Source organism: Natrix helvetica (genome assembly GCF_964273705.1).
Source record: "Natrix helvetica genome assembly, contig: HAP1_SCAFFOLD_271, whole genome shotgun sequence".
Lineage (NCBI taxonomy): Eukaryota > Metazoa > Chordata > Lepidosauria > Squamata > Natricidae > Natrix > Natrix helvetica.
The window spans coordinates 33,260-47,878 of record NW_028113506.1 but is presented as its reverse complement, the minus strand read 5'-3'; the positions used below and the strand labels follow the sequence as shown (position 1 = coordinate 47,878).

Here is a 14,619-nt window from a genome sequence, read left to right as displayed (position 1 = left end):
ACTTTTCCCAGAGTGCTTTAACTGATCAGAATTTAATGCAATTCCCATTAATGTTCCTCTCTCCCTTTGAGGTCTCGGAATGGCAGTGAAAAATTTATATTAAGGGATCCATTACCTGTGGCCGCCTGGGAATGCCATCGCTGCAACCGCATTGTAATTATAAGGTTATAGAAGGGAGCATTGATTACATACACCCATCTTTTTAATTAATGTAATTTTAATTCAATTAAGCTCTTGCCTGGCCCAACAGACCTCTTGGCGGGAGGAAGGACTCCTGGCTTCAAACTGTTGTAAACCAGGGCTTCGAGGAAGGTAACATACCTGAAAATGTATCTCTCTTTCTCCCCCTTCTCTCTATCACTCCCTCTCTCCCTCTTCTCTCTCTCTTCTTCCTCTCCTTCTCCCTCTCCCCCTCTCCTGCCTCTCTCCCTCTCTTCTCTTCCTTTCTCCCCTCCCTCTCCTCTCTCCACCTCTCTTCTCTGCTCTTCCTCTCTCTCCTCTCCATCCCTCCCTTCTCTACCTTACTCCACTCCCTCTCTCTCCTCCCTCCTTCCCTCTCTCTCTCCCCCCTCTCTCACACACACAGTTGAGTCTCACTCCAACCAAGGAGAAAGCCATACCACCATCAATATTGGCAGAGCAGGTTCCTGTATGTAAGTAAACAGGGATAACATGTAAGGCTAGCCTAACATAATGCTATTTACATGCATCCCGTATGTAAATAAACACACTCTACTAGTACTGATGAAGCTACCTAGTTGGGTAATGAAACCAACTCTGCAACCAAGCTCAGAGAGCACTGAGTACTCCACAATCCTTCCTTCCTCCTCTCTGCAAACCTCACTCCATTCTAGCACTGATGAGGCTACCTAGTTGGGTAATGAAATGTCTGCAATCAAACAGCCAAACTCAAGAGAGCACCAAGGACCTCCCTGGTTTGTTTTTTTAGTCTCCAGAGCCAGAACAGTCTGTCTATCCTAAAACCTGTCTTGTATTTTAATCAAAAACAATTAAAACACCCTTGCCCACTTTCCCAAAAGAGAGGTCTAAGGAGACCTTGCTACTCGCTGTGCTTGGGGTTTTTTAAAAATAATTTTGATTATCCAATGAAGAAACGTCCTTGGTGCTAGTGAGTGTGACCTGTTTATATACGGTATAAATGCCAGAGTTCGGTCGGGTGTGGTTTTCCCCTTGGTAAGTCCTGGATTACGTCGTTCTTGACTGCTTGATCGTTGGCCCGATGTAACTACCAAAGAAAAAATCATGCCCTCACTGGCAGCGCAAGCTCCTGTGTATAAACAAGGGGCAAACCCTATACTCCCTAGCACTGATGGTGTTACCTAATTGGGTAGTGAAACGCCTACAAGCCAATAACAAAGCTCAGAGCACCACAGATTCTACATCTCCCTCCAACCGTGTGAAAAAGCAACTGTTTTAACAGCAGACAAGAACACTCAGCAGTCTTCGGGTGAGAAACTGTCCGCCAGGGATAGTTTTTTCTCACCGACTTCCGATGACACATTTTATTTATTTATTTTTTTGCTGGCTGCAATTTTCCCACACCGGCGCTTCGCTTCAGCTGCCCCTAAGTTTAAAAACTCACATTATCTCAGCATTACTTCCACTACCGCAGCCAAAATTGTAAGGCGGAGCGTAGAAATCAGAAATGTCTTGCTGAAAGACATTTGAAAGAGGAAGGAGGGGAGAAAGGAAAAAGAAGGAAAGCTGGGGGAAGAGGGGGAGGAAGGGTAAGGAAAGGAAAGGAGGGGAGGAAAGGACAGGAAGGAATGGAAAGGAGGGGGGAAGGATAGGAAAAAAAGGGGAAGAAAGGACAGGAAGGAGGAAGGAAAAAAGGAAGGAAAGGAAAAGGAAAAAAGGACGAGGGAAAGGGAAGGAGGAAAGAGGAAAAAAGGAAAGAACAGGATGGAAAAGGAAAGGAAAAAAACTGGAAGGGAAGGGAAGGGGAAAGGGAAGGAGGAAAGAAAGGAAAGAATAGGAAGATAGGAAGGAAAGGAAAAGGAAAAAAAGGACTGGAAGGAAAGGGGAAAGGGAAGGAGGAAGGAAAAGGAAGGAAAGAGGAAAGAAGGGGAGGAAGGGGAAGGACAGGAAAAAGGAAGGGAAGGGCAGTAAGGAAAGGGGAAGGAAGGAAAGAAAAGAAAGAGGGATGGAGGAAAGAAAGGAGGAAAACGAATAAACACCAGAAAGGGAAACGGAGGGAAAGATAAAGGGGGAAAAGCAGCAGAGGGAAGCAAAATTCTTTGAATCAGAGGATTATTCAAGCAATGTCGCTCTGTTCATCCTCGCTTTCTAGCGGAAAAGCCTCGGCCGGCTGCAGAAACAGTGGGAGAGAGAGAAAGAGAGAGAGAGAGAGAGAGGAGGGAGGGAGAGACGGAGGGAGCAAGAGAGAGCGCTAAAGGGAGGGGAAAGCCAACCAGGCATGGGCCCAATTCTGTTGTCTATGTCAAGAACATTCCTCTTGTCAGGGAAAAGAGGCAGAGCTGGAGGAAAGCAGATCCAGAGAGCAGCGTTGAGCAAGAGTTTCATTTGGAAGGGAGGCTGCCAAGAGCCAATGTTTGTTTTTCCATTCCCCCCCCCCCTCTCCCCTTTTCCTTAAAAAAAAGAGGGGGGGGGTTCTTTGGATGGCATCACAAGGGCGGATCGGTATTGTTTTGCCAGGGGAATCAGAGGCAGGCTTCCTACACCATGCTAGGCTGTAATGGGATAAGCATCTTGGCTAAGGGGTGGCTTGTTTAGCAAATCAGAGGTGAGCAAAAAACCTTACGCCGTAAATCCAGCAAGGAGACATTGGGGGACAGGTTGAGAGTCTGACAGCCCTGCCTTCATTCGGTTACAAACCAACAGCTGGGAAGGATCTGGAGGGGCTGCACTTTCGTTTCTTTCTTGGAGAGACTCTGAAAGGGGCTGGGAAGAGCGTCTTGAAAGAAGCAGGGGGGGAGGGAAAGGAAGAACGGGAAGGGGAAGGAATAGGAAAAGGAAGGGAAGAAAGGGAAAGGGAAGAAGGGGAGCTAAGAAAGGGAAGACAAAAAAGGAATGGAAGGAAAAGGAAGGGATGAAAGGGAAGGAAAAGTGAAGAAAAAAGGGGAACAGCTTGCCTTCAAAAGTGACATTGCAACACTGAAGGTTTTTAAGAAAAAAAATGGATAGTTATGGAATGGTGCAGGGTCTCCTGTTCCAGCAAGGGGGTTGGACTAGAAGACCTCCAAGGTCCCTTCCAACTCTGTTAATCAAAGCAAGAACTGTGCTCGGAGCTCAAAAACAGGAGCTCAGAACCCCGGCTGCGGAGAAACAGGACTTCTCGTAGCGCAAGTACCATTTCGGAAAAGGAACTTTAATGCAGTCGTTGAAAGAAACACAGAAAGGGGGGGGGGCACCCCTTGCTCTCAAGCCGCTGAGAGAGGATGCGAATTTCAAGTATTTATTTATTTCTTAAAAACCATTCTCTGTCCCTCCCTCCCACCCAGTTGCTAGTGAATTAAAACCTCAACAGTTTTGCCTGCATTTCTGAAGGGATCTACTGATCAAGTGCGTTGCTTAAAACCTGTCTTTGGATGGGATTATTAAAGATATCCCCAGGCCTATTTCCGTTGCACAGAGACTGTTTTTTCTAGAAAATGGAAAGCTAATTTTTTGCTTTATTCCCCACTGCCTTGAGCCCACCCACCTACCATCCTGGACGGGGAGACAATTCTGCGTAATCAAGTCTCCGTTTTGAAGCATTCAAACTGCCAAGAAATGTACCCCACCTTCTTGGGGTGTGGGTGTGTGTGTCTAAACTAGGGTCTTTTTTTCAGCCATAGCAACTTTACGGATGTGTGGATTTCAATTCCCAGAATTCCCCAGCCAGCCATGCTGGCTGGGGAATTCTGGGAGTTGAAGTCCACAAGTGTTAAAGTCAACAAATTTAACAGCAGTTGTTCTTCGGGGCAAGGCTGTGATCCCACTGGCCTCCCCCACCACCCCCAAAAAATATTCAAAATGCCAAAATTTGGCAAGTTAAACGTCCCCCTTTGAGGCAGTGTGGCTTGGGGAGGGGGGGGCCACCCCTCTTTATTCTCCTTATTTGGGCTGGACCTTTCTTACCACGGAGTTTCCCAAATATGGCGACTTTTTAAGATGCCTGGACTTCAACTCCCAGAATTCCATGCTGGCTGGGGAGTGGGAGGGGGGATTCTGGGAGTTGAAGTCCACGAGTCTTCAAGTTGCCAAGTTGAAAGGGAGTGAACGGGGGGATAACTGGAAATGTCAGTCGGTCTTACCTGAACCGCAGGTCTCGAAGGTCGCGTGGGAGTCGTCACATCTGGGTATTAACGCAGCCCTTTTGCCCGGAGACTGAGGTAAATCTTGAGGCCACACCTCTGCTCTTCCTCCGGACTTCCCCAGATTAACCGATGGTCCTGTTGCAGAGAAGCCTGGGAAGGAAGGGGACAGAGAAAACACACACACGCACCATCCTACCCGCTCCCTGACTGACCACAACTGACTAACTCAGGCCGCTATGCGCAGGGCGCCCTAACGGGTGGGGAGTGACTCCTCCCACGCCACCTTCGAGACCTGCAGTTCAGGTAAGACCAACTGACAGTCTCCGAAGTGGGGCGTGGGAGGAGTCACATCTGGGACATACTAAAGCTAGATGTCCGTGGGAGGGAATCACTGGGCCTGAGCCCCCCCAAGTGTCAAGGACTCCCTGAAGAACCCTCCTCCCGAAGGCCGCCTCCGCGGAGGCGTATGCATCCAGTCGGTAGCGCCTGATGAAAGGCGAGGGCGAGGAGCAGGCGGCTGCTGTATAGATCTCCTCGATGGGAGCCTGGGTGGCCCAGGCCGCTGAGGTGGCTGCACTTCTGGTGGAGTGCGAGGTGCTGTCCTCTGGAACCTGGAGCCCTCGTGCCTCATAGGCCTTGGAGATGGCCAATCTGATCCACCTGTGTAGAAGGTTGGAAGGAGACGAAAAGCACCTCCGACCGTCTGAAGGTCGCCGTTCTCCTCAGGTAGATGCCCATGGCTCTTCTGACATCCCGAAGATGCCAGGACCTTTCCCTTTCCCTGGAAGGGTTCGGGCAGAAATCCGGGAGGACTATCTCTAGCGCCCTGTGGAAGGGTGAGTTGATTTTTGGCACGAAAGCAGGGTCCAGACTGAGGACGACCCGGTTGTCTAGAATGAACAGAGATCCTCCCTGCTGGAAAGAAGGTTAAGCTCGGACACCCTCCTGGCTGAGGTGATTGCAACTGGCGAAGCACAAGTGAGGAGGGGTGATCCGATAGAAATAGCTGAGTTGCTGAAAGGTAAGGTCTTCGAAGTGAAGGGAGAGTCAGGAAAGTAGTCGTTCTGGGCTGAAGACTGAGGTTAATCTGGGGAAATCAGGAGGAGGAGAAGAGATGTTGCCTCAAGAGTTACCTCAGTCTCCGGGCAAAAAGAGCTGTGTTAATACCCAGATGTGACTCCTCCCACGCCCCACTTCGGAGACTAAGAAAGGACACACTGCAAATTCTCGCCACCTTTGAGAATCTTGATTGTTTAGCGCTCTACTATTGTGGCTGATGGCCCAAAAGGTTGATCAATTGATCAGCTGACACAAAAGAAGAGACAGACATTGCAATCTCCAGAACTTAAAATATATGACCCTTTTAGCTTTCGTTAGCCTCTGCTAATATCTTCGGAGTGTAAAAACTACCATTGAAGAGATATCTGCCTTTATACATCATTAATCAATTTGGCCAATAGGCCCTTCCTGTGAATCGTTGGAGGCTTAGCATCTATTCTTTTCTCCCCTATCGAGCACAGCTGGAGGAAAAAATGGGAGCTAAGCCTCCATCAATTAACATGTCAGAAGTAAAAACGACAAAGCTAATTACAGGAGGGAGGCGGGCGGATGGGCCTATTGGCCAAACTGATGAATGATGTGTAAAGGCAGATATCTCTTCAATGGTAGTTTTTACACTCTGAGGATGTTAGCAGAGGCTAACGAAAGCTAAGTGGGTAATATATTTTGAGTTCCGGAGATCGCAATGTCTGTCTCTTCTTTTATAACTACACCTGGAACTCGTATTTTTAGGATAACTTCGCAACCAAAATTACCCCTGCTACAAAATCAACCACAATGACAATGGTAACAGTACAATGCTGCTTTCATTGGCTTTCAACATAGTTTTGTTTTGCCTGGGAATTTTAAACACATTTGCCCTGAACAGTTTTATGCTGTTATCAATCGTGGTATAAATCTTAAAATTATCACAACCTTAAAAAAAATCAACAATGTAAACAGCACTACACACAGTATAGGCCTGCTCTGTTTTTAACAAAAAAAATACGCAGAACTTCAATCTGGCACTGTAATAATTTAGTGATGTTAATTTAACCTCACCAGGAAAAAGAAGTATATATATATATATATATATATTCTTCTTTCATATATATATATATATATGAAATTTCCTTTGAAAGTTGTGTAACCTGGGGCAAAGAAGCATACCAGCCTGAAAACCATTTGGAAATAAAAATCATTTAACTCGCAACCAGAGGGAAGGGAAGGGAAGAATTAAACATTTTCAGGAGAGAAGGAAGGGGAATAACCCATTTTTAAAAAAGAAAGTGCCTAAAATATGGATACAGCATTTTAAAGCCCTTTCAAAATACAAGGCAGAGAAAGGTGTAAAGTAGAAAAAAAGTCTGGAGAAGTCTGTAAATTCCAGAGGAGTTCTGAGCTTACGGGCCATCAAGGGGGACCAGGGGACGGGGAGGGGAGGAGGAGGAACAATTGCCGCTGTCGAAACGGTCAGGCCGCGTGATGGTCTGTACATGGGGACACTGTCTGTAAATCCTCCAAGCGGGTGAGGCCCCCCTCTTCTCCCTCCCCCTTCCTCCGCCGCTCCATCTCCCATTCCACGAAAGTGTCGAAGAGACTGGGCCAGGCCTCGTCCTCGCTGTAATTGCTAAGGTCCGGCCCGATGACCTGAGTAAAATTAAGGAACATGTTCCAGGTATCTCGCGAGATGCCCTTGATCCCCGAAGGGTTCTCGGTCAAGAAGTGTAACCACTGGTCCAAGATGGGAGGCTTGTTCTGCGTGAAAACCAGCTTCCAGAGGGCAATGGCTATTTCCCGGTGGAGCGACCTCTGGCCTTCGTCGGAATCCAAGCCGAACTGGAACGTGAAACGGTAGAGGTCTTTGAATTTGTCTTCCTGCTTCGCTTCGTTCAAGAGGCTGGGGAAACGGGCGCAAATCCCGTCGATGGTGTCCGCGTTTATTGCTTTGCAACCCTCGAAAAACTCCGTCCTGGGGCAGGGAGGAAAGGTGCTGGTTAGGTTTGATTTTGCACAATTAAAACTTTCTAATCACCATATTTTTCAGACTGTAAGATTCACCGGGGTATAAGACGCACCAAGATTTCGAAGAGGTAAGTAAGAAATAAAAGTTTTCGCCTTCCCCAGCATCACCCTGCAGGCTTCAGCAGGGCTGGGGGAAGGCAAAAACGGGCCCATTTCTTTTTGAAAAAAACGGTCCATTTTTCGCAAAAATGGGATGCAGGAGCAGGTTTCAGGAGGCCAAAAATGGCTGTATTCGGTGCATAAGACGCACCAACATTTTCACACTCTCTTAAGGGGGGTGTGCGTCTTATACTCAGAAAAATACAGTAGTTTATCAAAGTATAAAATACAAAGGGGAAAAAAACCATGGAAAAGTAAGAAGAGAGGAAGGGAAAAAGAGGGGAGAGGGGAAAAAAGGAGGAAAGGCACCAACTTAGGTTGGATTTTCAATAGTTCAAATCAACGCCTCTGGAAATTCTCAGTCATCCAGATCAGGGTTATCCCAAAGGTGCTTCCCCCCTACTCCCACACACCACCCCCCGGCCCCAAAAGGCAACTAGACTTTCTGTGTGTGCGGGATCGCATCCTGCCCCATACATCCCTACGACCAATCCGCTCTCACAGAGAGGGACTTCTCCGGGTGCCGTCCACTAAACAATGCCAGAGGGCGGCACCCAGGAGTAGGGCCTTCTCTGTGATGGGCCCGACCCTTTGGAATGACCTCCCCCTCGACATTAGGATTACCTCCGATCTCCGCTCCTTCCGTTCAAAACTCAAGACCCACCTTTTTCAATTATCTGGCCTGGCTGAAACATAGTTCCATCTTATTCCTCCTGACAGTCTTTTTAAATCCGTAATTTTAAACTGGGTATTTTAATTTCTAATTTCATTATTATTATTTTATGTATTGTAATGGTTGTTACCTCCTCCGTGTAATATATATATATGTGCTTTTATTTATTGTACGCCGCCCTGAGTCCCTTGTGGAGAGGGAGCGGCTAACAAATCAAATAAATTGAAATTGAAATTGAATTCTTTCTCTTGAAGATGTTTCACTTCTCATCTAAGAAGCTTCCTCGGTTCTGACTGAATGGGGAAGAATGTCCATGTTCTGGACAGAGAGGACCACTGGCTTGAAAGGGGGGTAAAAGAAGCCATCTGTGTTAAAAGTGAACAGTCCTCTCTTGACAAGGGGGAGGGGTACGACCCCCCGCCCTCTCCTGTTTACAACAGTCTTTTCATCTGATGTGGAAGAAAAAATATGGAAATTAGAAAAACAAGAAGGAAAAACTAGGCGAATGGGTGGAGAGAAGAGAAGAGAAGTGAAGTTCCTGAGAGACTAAGAGAAAATGGTTGAAAGGAAGAAAGAAGGGGGGGGGATCCAGAGACCGGGCAGCCCCGTGGTTTTGGAACGGCAACGCCAGGACTTACCTGGTGAATTTGCACATAGTAGCCGCTTGGAATTTCCAAGCCAGCACGAGCACTTTGAATTCCGTGGGGTCAACACAGAGGTCGTTGCAAAAACGCTCCATGCCTTCCTCCAAGATGGCGTCTTCTCGTTCGTCCTTGTACCTCCAGAACAATTCCTCAGTTCTGTGGAGGAACGATTCCTCCGAGCCCGAGACGGACTCTTTGCGGGCATCTCCAGAGGAAGTGGGAGGCGGGTTGGATTCTATAGCCGCTTCCACTTTCTTCGTCCCGTTGACCAGAATATCTCCGGAGGGTTTCCTGCCAACCTGGTTGAGCTCCTCCTTGTGATTGGTGCTCCGCTTCCCGTGAGCTTTGCCTTGGGCCTCCCGGTCGCCATTTTTGCTACCCAGAGTGGAAGAAGGATTCTTGCACTTGGTGACGCACTGGCCCATATTGTAGCGTGCCCAGCAGTTAGAGCAGCCCCCACGCCGTCACACGCCTGCCCCACTGGTGCTGCCTGGGCCTCTGCATGCTCTCAGTGAGAATCGGCCACCCTGGAAGAAAGATAGGTGGAAGAGGGGAAGAAAGGATCAATCCTTCGTTTAATCCCTTGGCATGCATCCGTTCGTTTAGTGACTGTTTAAATTATCACATGGCACATTCTCAGCACATTTTGATTTAAAAGAGAGAGAGAGAGAGAGAGATAAAAGTATCAAATATGAAATCTTGAATGGGAATGGAATAGAATAGAAAGAGAAAGAGAAATAGAATAGAATGAAATTAGAAATAGAAATAATAGAAGTAGAGTAAATAGAATAAGGAAAGAAGGAAGAATAGAATAGAATAGAATAGAATAGAATAGAATAGAATAGAAAGGACTAGTATAGACTATAATAAGGAAAGAAGGAAGGAGAATAGAATGGAATGGAATGGAATAGAATAGAATGAAATTAGAAATAATAGAAGCAGAGTAGAGTAGAATAGAATGAAATTAGAAATAGAAATAATAGAAGTAGAGTAGAGTAGAATAGAATAAGGAAAGAAGGAAGAACAGAATAGAATAGAATAGAATAGAATAGAATAGAAAGGACTAGTATAGATTATAATAAGAAGGAAGGAGAATAGAATGGAATGGAATGGAATAGAATAGAATGAAATTAGAAATAGAAATAATAGAAGTAGAGTAGAGTAGAACAGAATAGAGAATGGAATGAACAGAATAAAATAGAGTAGACTAGAGAATTATTAGGGATTTGTCTCTGGTGCATAAGCTCACAGTGTACATACAAGCAACAAGTGGGAAGTCCTCGGTCATCATCAAAGTTACAATCATTAAGTCACAAACAACAATTGAGAAGCCATAAGAAACCAACAGGACAACATAGCAGGAAGATGAGAAAAGAGACAGTGCTGTGGGAATTAAGTGTTAAAATATTATATTCTAAAAATATTATAAATGAGTGTCTAGATTAGGGGTATAATTGACCTTTGAAGTTACAACAGCGCTGAAAATACAATCAGTCCTTGCACTTACGACTGTTACAGCATCCCCAGGGTCATGCGATCCGAATTTGGGCCCTTGGCAACCGGCACCTTTTGCTTCTCGTCCAAGAAGCTTCTTCAGCACTCCGAGAAGCAAAATCTGAGAGCTGAAGAAGCTACTTGGATGAGAAGCGAAACGTCATCTGAGAAAAACCAGAAAGTCCAGCTGCCTCTTGGGGGGAAAAATTTTTTTTTAAAACCACCTTTGGGACAGCTTTAAAACTCAGTCCTGCCAGAGAAGAGACGCTTAATTTCTCTCTGCAGGTGTCGAGGGCGTATCAGAACAGCTTCCAGGAAGCTCTGTTGGCTGACATTCTGGGAATTGCAAGCAGCCAGCCGGGGGCTAGCAAGGCTGAGTGACAAGCTAAGCCGCCACCGACAGTCGTGGCTTTAAAAGGGAGCCGAGATTGACACGGACAACACAGCTATCAATAGCTACTCGTCACAATGGCGATGTGCTTTCTTGGTATCAGGAGCAGCATCTCTCTCAATGCTAGTTGCTAGGGAACAGGAGTAGGGGGGGTGGGAGGAGGCCCCTGGTGCGCTCCTAACCTGCCTCATGCGCTTCCCAGAGGCATCTAGCTGGCTGTTGTGGGAAGACAATGAATTAAACAGAGCCTAATCCAGCTGGGTTTCACTTACGTGCTTTGTGGGTTGGGGAAGAGAATAGATACAATGAGGAAGGTGCCATAATGCAAGTATTAACTGTGTCCTATAGCTTCACAAAGCATGGATTCATGGCCTGGGGCTGTCTCTGTCTGGTTCCATCTGCCCGTCATGTGAGACCCAACTGAAGAGGCATGCGCCAGGCCCCGTCCACTAGGGAATATCGCCTGGCAGGTTCCCAGAGGGGGGCCTCTTCTGGGAATATCATCCCCCCCACCACCACCACCAGGGATGAGTCTCCATAAAGAATATTTATTCTTTATAAGATTTCTTATGCTCCTCTTGAGCTTGGTTGTTTCCTTGCAGACGTTTCACTGCCCAAACTAGGTAACGTCATCAATGCTAGAAAGGAATGGGGTTTGTGGAGAGGTGGAGAAAGAGGAAGAATGTGGGCTCCTTGGTGTTCTCCGAGTTGGTTGTTTTCCTGTAGATGTTTCATTATCCAACTAGGTGACATCATCAGTCCTAGGAAAGAGTGTGGGAGGAGGAGGAGGAGGACTGTGAGGTCCTTGGTGCTCTCTAAGAGTTTTGACCGAGGCTTCCCGAGAGCAGGAAGCAAACTCCTGGTCCCGGCAAAAAAAACCTTTTATTAATTGACTGTGAATTCTGCTCCTTCACCTCCAGCAAAGTCTTTCAAGGGAGGATTTACAGTCACAGACCTTCTCTGGCTTGGAGAGCTGCCAGGCCGATCTCTGCAAAACTTGGCAAGGAGCCTCGGAGAGTCACGAACCAATTAAGGGAACTGATTGTCTCCTGCAAACTCCACTCCCCTTTCGCTCTTCTTTTATTTCCTCTGGGAGGGGCCGTTCATCGTCAACTTGTGGCCTTCCTCCCAAGTCGACCCCTGTTCTTTAGCTGTTCCCTTCGTTTGGCAACTCTGCGCATGCGCACACTGGGAACAGGCTCCAGCTGTTCTTCTGCCTCACTGATGTCTGACTCTGAAGGCAGCTGGTAACTGTCAGATGGCTCAGCCCCCCCCTCTCTGCCTCCAACACAGAGCCCTCATCAGAGCCCTTCCCAGCCTCCAGCACTGCCCCATCTTCCTCCCCAACCTCCCCACTCTCTGAATCTGCTGCCAGCTGTCTTTATGTTATTGAGATGAACATTAAAAACTGACGTTAGAGGGGCTCACTTTAATTTCCGAGAATTCCTGACTACTTGTTCCAATAGCAAGATATGGACATCCTCTGCTGCTCCCCATCCGACTTCCATCATCCTCAGCTAGCCTGGCCCAAAACTGGATGCAGCCATCCCCGTATGACGGACTAGTCCGACTTACTTGAATGCGCAACCCCCCCCCCCCCCACACACACACACCATGACTTACACAATATCCTACAAAGGCCAGGAAGGCATTGCACCATTTAGGCTGACTCTTCTCCCAAGGGAATCGGCACCTTTTGGATGGCTGTGGAAACAAAAATGAAAGTAAGCAGAAGAGAAAAAATTGTAGCAATGGCATGCATTAAACAACAACAACAATCAGCAAACAAACATTCATTCTTGGCCGTATTCTAGATTCCTAGCTGCAATGGACAGCAAACCTAGGGTGGACCCCGGGCGCTTCTCTCCGCTAACAGGCAGCCAAGCTAAGTGCCTGAAGGACCCCACCCCATCACTAATTCGTATTAGTGGTCCAGGGGATTTGAAATTATGAATTTAGTCATCCCTGAGGTCCGAAAGGTTGGTGACGCCTGATTAAAGAGCATCGTCTGACAGAGCTTGTGGTACTATTTCATCCCTACTAGGTGGAAATCTTGTCACTGGAAAAACAACATCTGGAGAGACGGTCTTGAGTCCTCACGCGCAAGGGAGAGAAACAGATGTGACTTTTTCCAACGCTGTCATCGGCTTCACCAATAGCTAAGTAGAAATCCCTACTGTAGAAGCTGGTAAAGTCCTTAACTTCCCGACAAATTCCCTTTCCGCAAATAAGCGAACGCCACGAAAACAAAAACCTCCACAGCCTTTGGGTTCGCTCCTTCGTACCTTCCTTATCTTTCCCACGTTGCTGATTCGTTGAACAGCGTGACCGGTAGTCCTCGACGTATGGCCAAAATGGAGCCCAACGTTTCTGTTGCTAAGTGAGACGTTTGTAAAGCGGGTTTTCCCTCCCGGTTTGCGACATTTCTCGCCCAGGTTGTTAAGCGAATCGGTGACCTGGGGGTGGGGGGGCTGAAGCGAACCGGGTTTCCCCGCTGACTTTGCTTGTCAGAAGGTTGCAAAAGGGGATCGGGACACAGCAACGGTCATAACTATGAACCGCTGGCCAACCTTCTGAATTTTGATTGCATGACCCACGGGGGTTACAGGAACGGTTGTAACTGTGAAAAATGGGTTAGTTGTGTTATGTCCTCACACCTTCACTGTATGAACTAACGAAGTGCAAAAACAATTGAGGTTGCAACTGGGGGACAAACACGGTTAAGAATAACAACACTTGTGTCCCTTGGTGAGGGAGTAAAAGAGTTACACACCTGCTCTCCGAGGTGCCTGTCTAATTGCTTTTTCATTTCTACATCTACTAACGATGAGTAACACAAGGGCACTGACGGAGAACTTTTTCGGCACCGAGTGGCCAAACTGGAACACGCGTGCATGCGAGTCAGTGGTGGGTTCCGGATCCTGTTCCAAGCAGCGGCGTCCACATGGATGCACACAGCGCGCGCATGCGTTGTTAAATTAGTCACCCCGGTTGCTAAGTGAATCTGGCTTCTTCATTGACTTTGCGGGTCAGAAGGTCGCAAAAGCGGATCACGTGACCCTGGGACACTGCAAATGTCATAAATATGAGTCAGATGTCAAGCAACTGAATTCTGATCCTGGTTCATCTCTTAGATAATTGTAACACTCAGTTTCAGATTGATGTTGACTAGCCTGAGATTAAATAAGGGCATGTTTTGTTGTGTCTGTTTTGGTACGTATATGTATATTTGTACTTACACATATAAGTATATATTAAGTGTTATATTTAATATAACTCCACCTTTCAGTCCCTACATCCAAGCCATACAATCACATCGTGCAATGTTGTTGCTCGTCATCTCTGTTTATTATTAAAATAATTTCAATCTTACTCATTTCTACAGCCTGCTTGAGAAAATACACCCTTTTCATAAGAGACTTGATATTTTATAAATCAGATAAACAACACTCACATTTAACAGGGATTTTTTTTTACGGCCCTGTAGATTTGGGATGACTCGATCAAGCTTCAGCATTTACTGGCCAGATGCCCTTCCTGACGCCTACATGAAGTTCACAGCAATTTTTTTTCCTGCACTTTAAGAGAGAAACATCTGCACTACCGAGGAGTGACCCCTCAACCATCCTGAGTAGGAAGTGAGCATCTTCACCACTAGGCCACCAAGCCACTCAACAACTCCTATTAACAGTAATATGACAAAAAAGAAGAAGCAATCTAATCCCAATCAAGCCTTCCTTAACGCCCACTCCTTCTTTTTTTCCTAGCCAAAACGAAGAAAACCTAAGCAACTGCAGGAGACTCAGATGGAGAAACAGATGGGACCATCTGCTTGGTGGCACCCACTGCAAAAAGCACAATCTTGTCAACAATGCAGAGGAACGATGCCTTTTTTTTTTTTTAAGGAAAAACTCAATTCACACCACAAATGGATGTCATGCAACTTCTGGCAACAAAATAAAAGGGGTTGGCTTG

General features: G+C 46.7%; 1 protein-coding gene across 3 annotated transcripts in view; it reads right to left on the bottom strand.

Moving 5' to 3' along the window:
* Positions 1-6,126: 6,126 nt before the first annotated feature.
* Positions 6,127-14,619, bottom strand: part of LOC309382364 (DCN1-like protein 3) — a 20,714-nt gene continuing 12,221 nt past the window's right edge. For all 3 annotated transcript variants that reach the window (XM_081971874.1, XM_081971876.1, XM_081971875.1), the window contains exons 3-5: positions 12,268-12,348; positions 8,754-9,286; positions 6,127-7,290 (exon numbers count right to left, since the gene is read on the bottom strand). In XM_081971874.1, the coding sequence (XP_081828000.1) occupies positions 6,792-7,290; positions 8,754-9,184 (930 nt within the window). In that variant the 5' untranslated portion in view covers positions 9,185-9,286; positions 12,268-12,348 and the 3' untranslated portion in view covers positions 6,127-6,791. The remainder of the gene's footprint in view (positions 7,291-8,753; positions 9,287-12,267; positions 12,349-14,619) is intronic.